At 43.3% G+C, this 14,058-nt stretch overlaps 1 protein-coding gene across 2 annotated transcripts in view; it reads left to right on the plus strand.

The window, feature by feature from the left end:
• ACVR1 (activin A receptor type 1) overlaps positions 1 to 14,058 on the plus strand; it is a 366,339-nt gene that overhangs the window by 186,362 nt on the left and 165,919 nt on the right. For both annotated transcript variants that reach the window (XM_086956669.1, XM_086956670.1), the window contains one exon: positions 4,639 to 4,738. In XM_086956669.1, the coding sequence (XP_086812795.1) occupies positions 4,639 to 4,738 (100 nt within the window). The remainder of the gene's footprint in view (positions 1 to 4,638; positions 4,739 to 14,058) is intronic.

Genomic DNA, 14,058 nt, shown 5'->3' on the forward strand with positions numbered 1-14,058 from the left:
GTAAGGCCAGGAGAGGTAGTCTAACACAGGATCCTAGGTCGGGATCTCCGGGGAGACTCCAATGGGTCAGTGGGCCACCCGTGGGCATTGGGTGCAAAGTGGTGTAAGTGTTGCAGAACTGCCTGGATCCAGACTCCTTGTGATGGTTTCTTAGCTGAACAAATCTGGTGTCAAAGAGACGAGTCTTTCTCGGAGACGGCATAGGCCCACCGGGGCTCTTAGAGGTTGCTGGCTGTGGGCCAAGCCAGTTTTTTGGAACCGGTTGCCGGAGGGGGAGACATGCATGTAGGGCTGGGTCCAAGTCAGTTGCCGTCTTCTCCACTGATGAACAGCTCTTCGGTCCTAGTTAAGTTGTCAAATCTGAGGAACAAGGTTCAAGGGCGCCCTTAAATACTACATTTAAGGATGTTACTAAGTTTGGGGGCAGTCACCAATGGCTACGGTTTCTTAGGGTGACTACACCTTTTGGATGCCCCCTCCTTTTGGGGAGAGGGGCATATCCCTGTTCCTATTGGGCCTAATTCTCCAACTAAAGATGGAGGATTTTCTAAGAGGGGGGTTAACCTCCACTCCTGGTGGACACTGCTCTGCTTACTCACTTTCCTGTCTGTTCTGCTGCCAAAAGTGGTGTCTGGCAGGGGGGGCGGGCATCTCCACTAGCTGGAGCTACCCAAATCAGCACATCCATGGTGAGAGCCTTTGAGGCTTACTGCCAAGTGTTGCTTTTCCTGTCTGGGGAGGTGTGAAGCACCTCCACCCAGAACAGGCTTTGTTTCTGACCTCCAAGAGCACAAAGGCTCCCACCCCATGAAGTCGGAAACCTGTCTGGTGGTAGCTGGGTGGCGGGGGAACAGTCAGCCAGTACACAAGAAGTTGGGAGTTTTTCAGAGGGCATCTCTAAGATGGCCTCTGAGTGCATCTTATAACAAGTCCAACACTTTCATCAGTGTGGGTTTATTATGTTGAGATGGGTGGTACCAAACATCTCATTTTTTCAGTAAAGCCATCATGGAGCTGTGGAGTTTGTGTTGACTAACTCACAGCCCATGTACTGATAATAGCTTCACTGCACTTACAATGTCTGTGAATGGCACAGACACTGTAGGGGCATAGTGCTCATGCAGCTATGTCCACACCTGGGGTAGGGTGCACCCTGCCTTAGGGCTAAAACACCTGCTAGAGGAGTGACTTATCCATGCCATGGGCAGTGTTGGTGGGCATGGCACACAGGGATGTGTGCTATGTCGACTCTTCTGTTCGATGTACACCAAAACATCCAGCCTGCAATGGCAGCATGTGGGTGTTAAAATGAGGGGTCTCTGAGGGTGGCATAATACATGCTGCAGCCCTCAGAGGCACTCTCTGGTCACAAGGGCTTCGGTACCAGGGGTACCTTTTATAAGAGACTTGCATGTGGCTCAGAGGTGTGCCATTTGTGGAAACAAAGGTACATTTTTGGGAAAGATCACATGCCCTGGAAACTGGATTGGCAGGGGCCAAGGGCACACTTACTCAAGTTAGTATCAGTTATCTGGCAAAATGTTAGGGGGTAACCACACCTGTACCCCTTACCGCTGCAAGCTCCATCCGATATGTCACAAAACTGCCCCAAGACCATTCAAAACCAATTCTGTTCGATACGATCGCTGCATTAATACGACTAGACAAGCTACTGAACAAACATATTTTGGACTCCGTCCTAGCCTCCTAGTAAAACAATCGCAGGATTAAATTACATGGAAAAACTGTTTTGGGAATTGCGGGCTCACTAAGGTATAAATACAATAGGAGCCCTGGGCACATTTGTAAACCCCATAACATTCTCTACATTGGATGCATGTCATGACCTTCCAGACAAAGTATTTTACAATTTCTTGAAAATAGAGTGCCATCCGGAAAGTGCCTCAAGCTCACACCCCCGAACTCCACAGCTTATTGAGTTATTTGAGGAGGCTAGGACATACTGCATCACACCTACATTAACTGTTAGAGCTTCACACGAAATCCTAATTTAAAGGAATAATAAAGCAATGGCAACCTTTCATACCACCCTCACAGTCATCCCGCTTCATGGACTCAGCATGGAGTCGAATTTGGCAGCCACCCTTTATGGCAAATATCACCCCAGTGCTGGCCTAGACCATATTGTCGTCTATACACAAGACATATTGGACACCGTCCAGACTTTACAAACTAGTTCTCACTGCAACAGACAATTGCTGGTGGTGGGGAAGGGACAGGATCCCTTAAGCATGTTTCTTACCTGTAAATTGGTCCATCCCTTTTGGGCCAGACTGCAACGCCTGGTTGAAGACCTCTTCAAGAGACCACTTAATATTGACTTCTTAACGGTAATCCTAGGAATCACGGCCAACCCACTCCTCTTACCACTTCCAGAAAAGGATATGCTTATTGTTGGATCTGATGCTCTCGCTGGGAGCAAAGGCGATTCTATCAGATTGGAACTTGACATCTGAGATCCCCTTTAATAAATGGTGGAATATGCTGTGCTCTAGCAGAAGTGCTGACAACATAATGTACAAACAACTACACAACACAAACAGGGTACGGTGACTGTGGGTCTCTTTTGATAGGCACTTCCAGAAATCCAGGTCATTATAATGGGCGTAACACCAAACCGATCTTATAAAGAAGTCTGTAATCCTCTGGTGCAGTGATCCTCAAAGTATGGACAGAGGGCTGCATGTTGCCCCCTGGTCAACAACACTGGATTGCTGTTTACTTGACTCAGTGCTATGATTAAAATATTTGTACAATAAACAGGCATGCCCATATTTAAACGTTAATTGAAGTTAAAGAAAGGTAGTAACTAGGTTGTCTTGCGCTGCTTAACTTTAGGAACACCTTATCTGTACATATATATTGCAACATAAGTGTAAAAATATAAAAAGGTCTCTTCAGAAATCAAAAAGTGTATTACATGAACATGCAGAAGTGTATTACCTTAGCACATCCGATTTATATAAGTGCATTGAGAATTATTTTCTTTTTAAGTGATAGTTTTCAAACATAAAGTGAGAACCATTCATTCTCCCCCCTCCACCCTGAAAACAACTCCAGTAGTGAGGCAAGTCAGTTGTTATATGCACTCTTTGAGTGACCTGGGTGCTTATTGTACATGAACATTATAGTTTATTAAATTCAACAAAGGAATATAATTTGTACAGTGCTGATCCTAAGGTAATGCATTTTGAGGTTCTCTTTAATACTATAATGAAGAAAAAGAGGGAAAGTGGAATAGAACAATTGCCTGGGATCACACAATTTGGTAAAATGGAGAAACCAGGATTAATCCCAGGTAAACCGGTTTCACATTTTGCAATTCAGTCACTAGATGTATATGCTTTGCTTCCCCTACATCCACCATACTGCCACAACCCCCCATGCCCGCGCCCTAAAAACACCCCCTTCATAACCGCCACCGTGCTAACATCATTGTGGCCCTCGGTCTCATCCCAAACAAAACTTTGTGGCCCCTACGAAAATGTTTGCGAGTGTCAATGCAGTCTGGCGGATAAGGTTACCCCAAACCTGCCGACCCAGTCAAACAGTAGATATCGCCTTTTACTCTCATCGCCCCCACTTACTCTCTTCCCACTCTTTGTTCCCGCACTCTGCGACTCCTTATTTTCTCCTTTTCTTTTCTTTTCTCTTCCTTCTTTCTTTTATCTAGCTAAGTGCTTCTCTGTAAGGAGAGTTGTTCTGCCATTTCCCAGACGCTTGTATTCTTCCGTCCTTGAGATAGTTTTTCAGTATGCACTAGAATCTTAGGTCTTACTAATATTACCTCTCAATCGTTCTTAGACATTTGATATTATTTTCACATGATGTGCACACGTTTTTGTTTTATTCAAAACTCCAATAAAATTGGATTAAATCAAAAGATGTGCATTTGACTATTTTTCCCATTTTCACGTTAAAAGATGCTCCTTCTTAAAATCCACATTTTCTACAGCATTCACTTTTCATTTATTCAGCTGCAATTTTAGAATTGCTGTAAATAGTCAATGCATATGTGGGTTCGCACATTGACCTATATAAAAATTCTGACCGTCTTTTAAGCATAATAATTACCCAAAGAAGGCATATTTTTAATTACTAGATTAAAAAAATATATTTTACAGAAAGAACGACCTACTCGCATTTTACTGTGTCTGATATGCAATGCAATATTTCACCTCCTGCTGTCTCCTCATGCTCCTACGGCGAACACTAACCCCTTTGTAGTTTCCTTGGTGTGGCAGAATCAGCTGTTCCAACCGCATGAAAACCCAGCTGTGAGAAAGTCTGGTGCATGTTTTACAAATCCTATTTGAAAATTTTTGGATTCTTTCTTCTACATTTCCTGCTCTGTTTGATCATTCCTCCAAGCTCACTAATCATGGAAGAATGAGTTAATTTAATGTCCTGCAGTTTGATCAATACTGTAGGGATGTTACTATTCACATAGGCTAAATTAGCAATACTGTTAGCATATTATCTGTATATTTTTCAATTGTATTTTCTTGAAGTGTACTAAAACAATTGTAGTTTGAAATGCTTCTCACAGTGGAAACCTTTTTCTATGCAAAAATATTTTTATAAATCCCCAACTTGAGGTATTTTTTTTCTATGCAGGATTTATTGGATCATTCCTGTACTTCAGGCAGCGGTTCTGGTCTTCCTTTCCTGGTGCAAAGAACTGTAGCTCGCCAGATCACACTATCAGAATGCGTAGGTTAGTATTCCCCAATTGAAAACACATTTTGCTACGTTAACATATGCACATATCATTTTCTCTTTTCTTTTAACTTTTTTTTAAATGAAATATCTGAAACAAGTATACTGAAAAGTTGATTAAGAGATGGTGAGTTTGTCTGGCTAGTACAACTATCTTATGTATTGGCTTATGGTGGGTGATATCTATCTATCTATCTATCTATCTATCTATCTATCTATCTATCTATCTATCTATCTATCTCTGTTTCTTATTGTTTCCCTTTTTATAAACCAGTAGATCTTGCATTTCTAATGTATAGGTGCTCGTCAAAGCCCAGTGCTGTTGTAATATGCAGTGCACCACAAGCAATTTTGTGGAAAGGTATTAAAACGTAAATCTACAAAGAGGCAGTCACTGTGCTACACCACATCGGGCTGCTGCTGCACATTTTATTCTTTTCAATCCAACAGTGAAGTCTCTTAAAACTATGCATGTTCATTAGTTATCTTTAATGGATTATGTTTGGCTTTCTATTGTATTTGAGGGAAAACTCACGTTTTAGTTGAAGTTGCTTTTTGAAGTGAAAATCTTCCTGGATCTTAAGAGCAAACACTTCCCTCCCTATGCACTGAATAAGTCCCTACTTCCTGCCTACCAGAGCATTCATGGGGTTAAATTTATGTCCCAAAAGCCTACCTTTTGCACTTATCTCTTGAGGATGTAACTGTTGGAAAGTCCTGAGATATGGGGAGTGTTTGAATACTTGAGATGACCGGCCAAGCCTCTCAGCGAAAACATAACCATGACGGTGACAATGTTAAAGTCTACAGCGAGACACCTTTCCAAGTGTATCTAGCTTTGAGACGTTTTAGCTGTAGTGTACGCGCTTGGACAACTGAACATCTTTGACCTCCAGTTAGGTTTCTAATTGTAAAAGGAAAACTTTCTGTAGTACCTATCTTCAGTCTACAAACAATGTGCACTGAGGTGTATGCCACAGAGGGTGCCTCAGTATAGAGCCAACATTTCTCATTTAATAGCATAGACCTTTTTTTCTAGCCCTTTTTTTGTGTGGTGGTTTTGTTTTCTTTATAACGTTTGATCCCAAGATCTAGTTTTTTATCATTTTGTGACATTTGTCTTATTACTGGTTTGCCTTTCAGACTCACTTAGTTTGGGGCTTGTAATTTCTTAACATTATTTTTAGTTTGACTTATTTTTATAGATATACCAAATTAATTTTCTATCAGGATGGCTTTGCTGCTGTTCTAAGCTATGATAAAAGAGCCAGAGATTTCTCACAGAAGCCAATTTACCTCTGTCGATCAGGTTTTAGGCTTTGAGGTAGCTCAGTCACAGGTCACATACTTTCCTCCAATGCTGTACACTTGATCACCTACATCCCACAATTGATTTGATGTACATCGTGAATGGTATGTGTTGGGGACAACTGGCGTCCTATAGGGTGCCACTTCCAACTGATTCGTATCTTACTGCTCGCCCATCAGAGATACTTGTCTTTCTCCGACTAAGGTGCTTGTGTTCTGTTAATTCCTTTGTGTATTTGTGTTTTGTTTTATTTGTGTTTTTTTTAATTTATTTTTTGTGCGGTGATTTTGAAGATGTGCCTTGCTGGTGCTGTTGGTCTACTTGCATGAAAGACCTAGCGTGGTTGCATCTCTACCTCAGCAGTGAATTACAGAAAGAAGTTGCACACAAGTAATTTGAATAAGCCCTGAGAGCAGCAATTTGTACTGTGCATTCCAAACACCTGGGTCACTTGCAGAACCCATTGGCTGTGTTGCTTATGGCCTCTTAAATGGGGGGCTTACGGCCACATGCATCATTGTTGCCGTTTGCGATTTCTTAATTGCGAAAATTAAGGAATCGCAAACGCGAATGCACCAAGAAATCACACATTTTTTTGCGATTTCTTAAATTTCCTTAATTGCGATTCACAATTTGCGAATCGCAATTAAGGAATCCCTTCTCATTGATGAATGAATGGGAATTCATTTTCAATTTGCGATTAGCAATTTGCGAATCGAAATTGAAAATGCAATTTCAAGGGTGCAGGGGGGGGTCCAAAGGACCACCCCCTGCACCCCTGAAATTTAACTTTAAGTGCATTTTTCACACACACATGCCCCAAGGGCATGTGTGTGTGTAAAATGAAACTTTCAAAAATGCACTCTTGTGCATTTTTGAAAGTTTTCGCAAATTACCATTGAAGGTCAACTTCATGGTAATTTACCTCTCCCTATTTGCGAATTCACAAATTTAAAATGTTCATGCATTGCATTTAAGACATTTCAAATTGCAATTTCTTAAATGCAATCGCAATTTTAGAAATCGCAACATGATTGCGATTTCTAACATTGGGAAAAACATGATGCATCCCAATTTTGTCAATTGCATTCGCAAACGGCTGAAAATTGCGATTCGCACAGTTTGCGAATGCAATTCACAATGATGCATGTGCCCCTTAATGATTTCATAGGTTGGTTGATTAAGATTCTGTGCAAAATCACAATTTATTGATTAATTTTGTATGCTCGTTTGCTGCCTCAATTTTAATACCTGAAGCTCAGTTGCCTCCCAGATAGTATTTTTCAAAAAATACCCTTTCTGGGACATTAGGAAGATAAGTTCTTGATTGGAAGCTTCTGATTAGCCTTTACCGTTGTGGCAACTGAATGTCCTCTATTGCTAAGCCTTCATAACGGGGCCAAACTACCTTACCAGAATTAACTGTTGTTCCATACAGGTTCTCTCTCATGGGCAAAGTATATTTCCGTGACTAATTTTGAATTAATGTAGACCTTCTCTGTGTGGTTACTTTGAGCGTAGGCGATTTTGAAAAATATCTTATGAACTATTAAATCCGAATTGGAAGTAGTATCTCTTTGTTTAGTAAAGGCACCTGGTTTCATGTGGAGACTATGCATTGGAGGTTAACAAATAGTTTATTTAGCCGAATTAATTTAACACAAGTTATATTAACATAGGAATATATGTGCTATGATAATGTTCGTCCTTTATTCAATCACTTAGAAATGAATGCTCTTTCTTAAAGAAAATAATCTTGAATTCTGCTTGTATAGCTGGCAAGGACATAGTGTAAGGGGTGGAATCGCTAACAATTCGTAGTGTAAACTCTTCTTTAGCTACTGGTACTAGGGAATGGCCCTTGTCTTGCCAGCGGCGGCAGGCTCAGGTTAGCGCAGTAGGTCGGAGCAGGGCGCGGCAGGAAGGGAAGCAAACGTGCGACAGAATAGGTATTATTATTTTTTTTAAATTATACCTATTCCGTCATCTTCCCCTCTCCCCCCTCTGCTGTGCCCTGCCTCACCGTGCTTACCTGAACCGACCTCCGCTGAAACAACCTCTTCATAACCTCAGCGCAATGGAGAATTAATCTTGCATTATTCATTTAGAATGAAGAGTTCTATGTTCTTAACCGATTCATGTTGCTGATGAGAAAAAGCCTAGAACTGATTTAGAAAGTTGGTCTCTTGGCACAAAACCATCCAGGAGACTGAAAGGATCAAGCTCATGACTACGGTTACAGTGTTTGCACATACCGTGAACGGGAGTGCACTATATACCACATAGAACACCACACTGTCCTATACCAAACCCCAAATATAAAAAGCACCATAATAAGGAGAAATCCTGCTTCTCGGACCGTTTGATGTCCTGATGCCATTCCCAGAAGCTGGCCTCTCTTCACCCTGAGAGAAAATCCAAAACCGAAACTGCAAAACATACATCTAGAATTCTCTGCTCAACCTGCTGACCATGTGCAGATTGAGACCCTCTGTATGGCTATGTTGAATATCTTCAGGACGGGTCTGGCACTTTTTGGGACACTTCAAAAGTACGGAGCTGTTCTTTGGTCTTGGCAGCTCTGGTGTCTCTGAGAACGTCTACTGATTTGACACATTTACAACCTCCAGACTTGGTGCCTAGAAAGAAAACCCAGACCACAGCACTTTCGCCAGCCTATCCATCTTCATTGGGGCCTCCGCTTTGGTAGCCGGTCACAATGCAGATTTCTAAGCATTCATAATCCTGCTGTCTTAATAAACTTAAGGGCAAAAGGGGAAGTCAGAGCTTGCTTGGATATCAACCTCCTTCTTGGGCCCAGACATTGTTGCGTTGGAGTTGTTGTTTGGATGTGATTCTGACACCGTAAATGTGTCAGTTAGGGATTATGGTTTCATAAAAGATAATGACTCGGTAGCTGACAATCTACTGCCTCCTTTTTACATCTATGCTGACCTATAGCTTGACTTACAAAATGCCAGTGGCCTCAACACCTCGACGCAAGGGGACAGCTGTTACCCCTCTGACTGAGAAAGTGTCCTCATTTCTCACATAATAATTAAGGTCTGAGTCTTTAGAACTGTCCTTAACCTCCGTGGAGCCAAAGGCATAAACTTTTATGGAAATCTTGCTGCCTTGCCTTAGCAGCTGCAGAGTGCTTACTTCCATTTAACAAGGCACCAGTGGAACCAGTCATTGCTTCTTTGGGAATGTCCTTCTCAGGTCCTGCAGTAGACAGATATTTTCCAGATGCAGTAGTTTTGTTTTTATAACTCAAAGTTCTTGTCCTCGCACCCACCAACGTTACTTCTTTGGCCTGGTGTTTTTTGCTTCAAGCAGTCTCACTCTCCTTACAGGGAAAAGCAAATGCCTACCAGGCTTTTATGTCCACTCCCTGTAGGAATTGGCCAAACTGACAGTTATAATCCTACCGAAATATGTGCAGTAATTTTCTGATTTGGTCTTTAATGACTTAAATGCTTCATGGGCACAGCCCGCACTGCATTCGGTTGCCCAAATTTGTTCAATTGGCTATTCAGGAGATATCCACGGTACTTTGATGGTCCTACCTTGCAGTGGCAAAAGGAAGATTCCTCCCAAGAAAGCCAAGAATAGAAGGGCTACAGCCCCTTGTGTCCAGTTTAAGCTTTGACTGAGGATTTGGTCTTGCCTACGTGGCATGACTCTTTCTATAGGCGTGATACCTCTTACGCAGAGCAAACAATGCGTGGTAAGCTGTTGTCCTCAAGAAAAGTAGCAAAGGAGGAAAAACCTTGAAGGGAAAAATCCTGCAGAGGAAGAAGATTATAAGTGCATAATTACCTAAAGACCGAGTTGAAGGATCAGTAATCAGTTGACTCGAAGAAAAAACTTGGGGAATGTCTTTGAATCCAAGGATAATACAAATATAAAGCGAAGAACCCAACTCAAAATGCTGTTGCCTGCGTTGCGGTGTACCTTTCCCTCAATCCAGCATTGTTTTTTTTTATGTGGAAGACACAGGAAGTGCCATGTCTAGACGTACAGGACCTATCCTAGCTTGGATAGCAACAATAGGAATCCACTGCACCCGTCATTTTGGATTGGGAATAATGATATAGTCCCGCTCCACCTCTGGATGGAAAACTATGTGATAGTGAAGGCAAGATTGAACATTCCATAAGGTATCCTCGAATAAGTAATCTTTCCCCTTTCCCAAACACCTTTTTTCTCCTAAGATGTTGCTTGCAAAGGTTTAGATTTTAAGGGGAAGATGTTGTGCAGATTTGCAAACCGAAGGACCATTGTGGCATTGATGAGGCACAGCAGCTCACTGGACTTGGCCTTACCAATGAGACAGTTGCATAAACACTACAGAAAACTTTGGGCTATTTTGTAGCTCCAGACACCTGAACAAATGTACCTCTTCAAGGAATGGGTGGATCTAGGAGCTGCCATCACTGAAGGCAGCAGGCCTATTCCCCATCATCTTCGGCTGGATCTGCTACCTCAAAATCACTTAAACCTTTTTACATCAATATATTGTGGTGCGTAGGCAAGAGTTTCCCATTTGTCTGCTAGTTGGGAGACGATTGCAACATGGGTTGTCCAGTTGATCCACAAGGGGTACACCCTATTGTTCCTGTCCCTTCCTTCAGACTGTCTTTTTTTTCTGCCACGGCATTCTGTCTGGCAAACACTGCGATCTGTAGACAGAGTTCCTTGCCCTGCTTAGCAAGTGATCTTAAAGGAGGTGTCTCTGGACAAAAGTGGCTCAAGATTCTATTCCCTTTACATCTTGGTATTAAAATAGGGCAGAGGTTTCAGACCCATCCTGGATCTCTGCCTTCTGAATGTGTTCATGTTTTCATAGTTCAAGATGCTGTCTTTAGGTGTAGGTGGCAATAAATACAAGGGTTTGACTATCCTCATAGGATCTTCAGGTCACCTACTTCCATTTTCTAAATGGCCCAGATCACAGGTGTTATTTGTGGTTCACTGTTGGACCCCAATATCTGGCTTCCCGGTCTTTCCATTCGGGCTTACAACAGCATGTTATTCGCTCATGAAATTGTGGGCAGTTGTGATTGCTTCAATGAGATGGTTGGGGACCAACGTATTCCCATATTTGGATGTTTGGTTAGTGAAAAGAGAATCTGCAGAGGTCTTCTGTATTCTGTCCCCTTGCTCACCTCTCTGAGGAGTATTCAGTGGTCAGGAAGTTGTCTGCAATTTGGGGTATTGGGGTATATATGGAAATTCAGGTAGCTGTGTAAACGACTTCATGTACCGAGGCCCATATCTTTTGATAGTACACAGTTGATCTTCCTCACTTTGTGGTGGTATCTCTTCAGTGACACGGATCAAAACTCATTATAGTCTCAGGGAGCATCCACACCAGGAGCATACCTGAGGTGGTGATTATTCAGAAGACTCTATGCTCATTGTGCAATCAAGAAGCACTTCTTGGGACTCTGAATTCTCTGCATGGCTGGTATTATTGTGACATAGATAGTGCCTGTGCTTCCATGGTTGCAGTCACCAAGAGCAATGTCCGTCTTGTGGAGCTTCAGTGAAGAAAGGTGGCCATTTGGCTGCGGAGTCTTCTTTCTAAAGTTCTTTGTCAAACCATGTGTTAACAAAAGAGGGCCTGGCCAAGCTTTATGAAATGCTTTTTCCATGATCCTGCCCCTTCCAGGAATTTCTGCCTGAGGTTCCCAGTTCAAGAGAAAGTTGATTCTTTCCCTGTGATTCCAATTACTGTTTAAATCCGATGTAATGGAGGCATTAAATAACAATGTATCTGTTACACAGCTTTCACTCCTTTATTTTCATCACCTTCATTGTTCATTTGTTTGTCATTGTCCCTGATTTTTTTTAGGTCTCGCTTGAGCCAATGCGCTTGCGCATTGCTCCGGCAAGGGGGCAAGGGGAAAAGAACAGTCTACCAATGCGGCGGATTAGACACAGTTCATGTGATCTATGCGCGTACACAACGCCAGCCACGTCACACACCACCATTTGTCTGAGCCTCGCATCAGACTTCAAAGGCGGCCGCCCCCCTCCCCCCCCACCTCCAATCAGACTTCTAAGGCTGCCTCTCCCCCGCCCCCGCATCAGACTTCAAAGGAATGCGCTCCCGCTCCCCGCCACAGCAATGCCGAGAGCTTGTCTCTGCCTGCTCTCCTGTGTGCTTGCATCTTCCTTCCTTGGCCCTGGGTGTTTTCCGTGTTCTCCCATTTAGTGCCTTCTCGACCCAGTACTTGATTGCTGTCCAAGCCCCATCCGCCTACTCTCATGTGTGCTTGCATCTTCCTTCCTTGGCCCTGGGTGTTTTCCGTGTTCTCCCATTCAGTGCCTTCTCGACCCCGTACTGGATTGCTGTCCAAGCCCCAGCCCTCGCTGCCTCTATCATTATACACTCTTCCTGTGTTTTCCTGTTTCCCCTTGCTCCATCATTCTGTGCTTTGATTAACTGAACGCGCTTTGTAGCACTCAACGCTGCGTGTTCTCAGCTTCAGTCACTCTGCTGCTGCACCACATCACTCAGGGGCACCACCACATCACTCGGGGGCACCACCACATCACTCGGGGGCACCACCACATCACTCAGGGGCACCACCACATCACTCGGGGGCACCGCCACATCACTCGGGGGCACCGCCACATCACTCGGGGGCACCGCCACATCACTCGGGGGCACCGCCACATCACTCGGGGGCACCGCCACATCACTCGGGGACACCACCACATCACTCGGGGACGCCCCCACATCACTCAGCCCAACCACATCATCACTCAGCACCACAACAGCACTGTCCTTGCTTGCTACCAATAAGCATTGCCATAGCCAATAGGACTTGCATTAGGACAGTGTAAGCTATTGGCTTTATGAATAACAATGCTATTAATTTATATATTTTCAAAGCCAACACATTAAAAAAAAGTGTCATTTACAATACCTCACACTTTCCTAATGCGAGACCTATTGCATTGCAAATGCTTGTTAGTCCTTTCCGTCCTTTTGGATCTCTTTCAGGAAAGTATTTGCTTGCCTCTTTTCCCTTTCCCTATATCTGGGAGAGTTTGGTGCCTTACTGATGTTCTGCATACATTTTCCTCTTCATTCAAGAGCTACAAGATTGCTATGAAGGTTTGTTTGTTTACCCTTTGTAGCTTTTACCACTTCTAACTGGTATCCTCTTTAAGAAATATGAGACATATTTATGTGTTAAGTGGTACCGCATCTGCAGGGAGGATTCACACTTTCCTTGGGTATGAAAATAAGAGACCTTGATACACCTTCACAGTGTTCATTCCTTGACGAGGTATGTTATCTGTTTTGCCATCCATAATCGTAGACCACATTGGTCATGGATGCCTCGTTGCTGGGATTGTACTCCCATATGGGCATCATTACCGCTTGAGGCCTCTGAGCTGTGTAGTAGCAGCCTCTGCCCATAAAGTTGTGGGTGACTGGCTGTTCCATGACAGCATTTCTCCATTCCATCTAAGAACTTCAGTTAGATTCTGTCACTCAACACGACCAGTCTTTACACCAACAGTTAGAAACGCATGGAGGGGGGCGAGTTAGGTCATGGAGAACATTTTTGGAGGTATTTCCCTGTGGCAGTGGGTGCAGTTTTCAAGGAATTATCCCAGTAGGGGCCCATCTGCTAAGTTCCCTCAATGTGGGAGCGGGCACTCTGTCACCCTGTTATGTTATGTTAAAATTACTTTTAGAGCGCACGTACACCAATTGGTTTCGTGGCGCTGTTTCTAGGTATAACTGGAGCCCTGTTGATTTAATCGTATGCTTGGGTGAATAACCATGCCTTGAAAAGTCTTCTGAATTTCGAAAGGTCTGTGTAGGATCTGATGTCCGGTGGAAGGGTGTTCAAGAATCTAAGAGCCAACACTGCAAACCTGCATCCGCCTTGTTGCTTCAGTTTGTAGGAGGGTGTGACCAAGAGGTTCATGTGGGCTAAACGCAGGTTGTGGGTTGGTATATGCCTTTCAATAAGGCTAGA

Source organism: Lissotriton vulgaris, chromosome 2_1 (genome assembly GCF_964263255.1).
Source record: "Lissotriton vulgaris chromosome 2_1, aLisVul1.2, whole genome shotgun sequence".
Lineage (NCBI taxonomy): Eukaryota > Metazoa > Chordata > Amphibia > Caudata > Salamandridae > Lissotriton > Lissotriton vulgaris.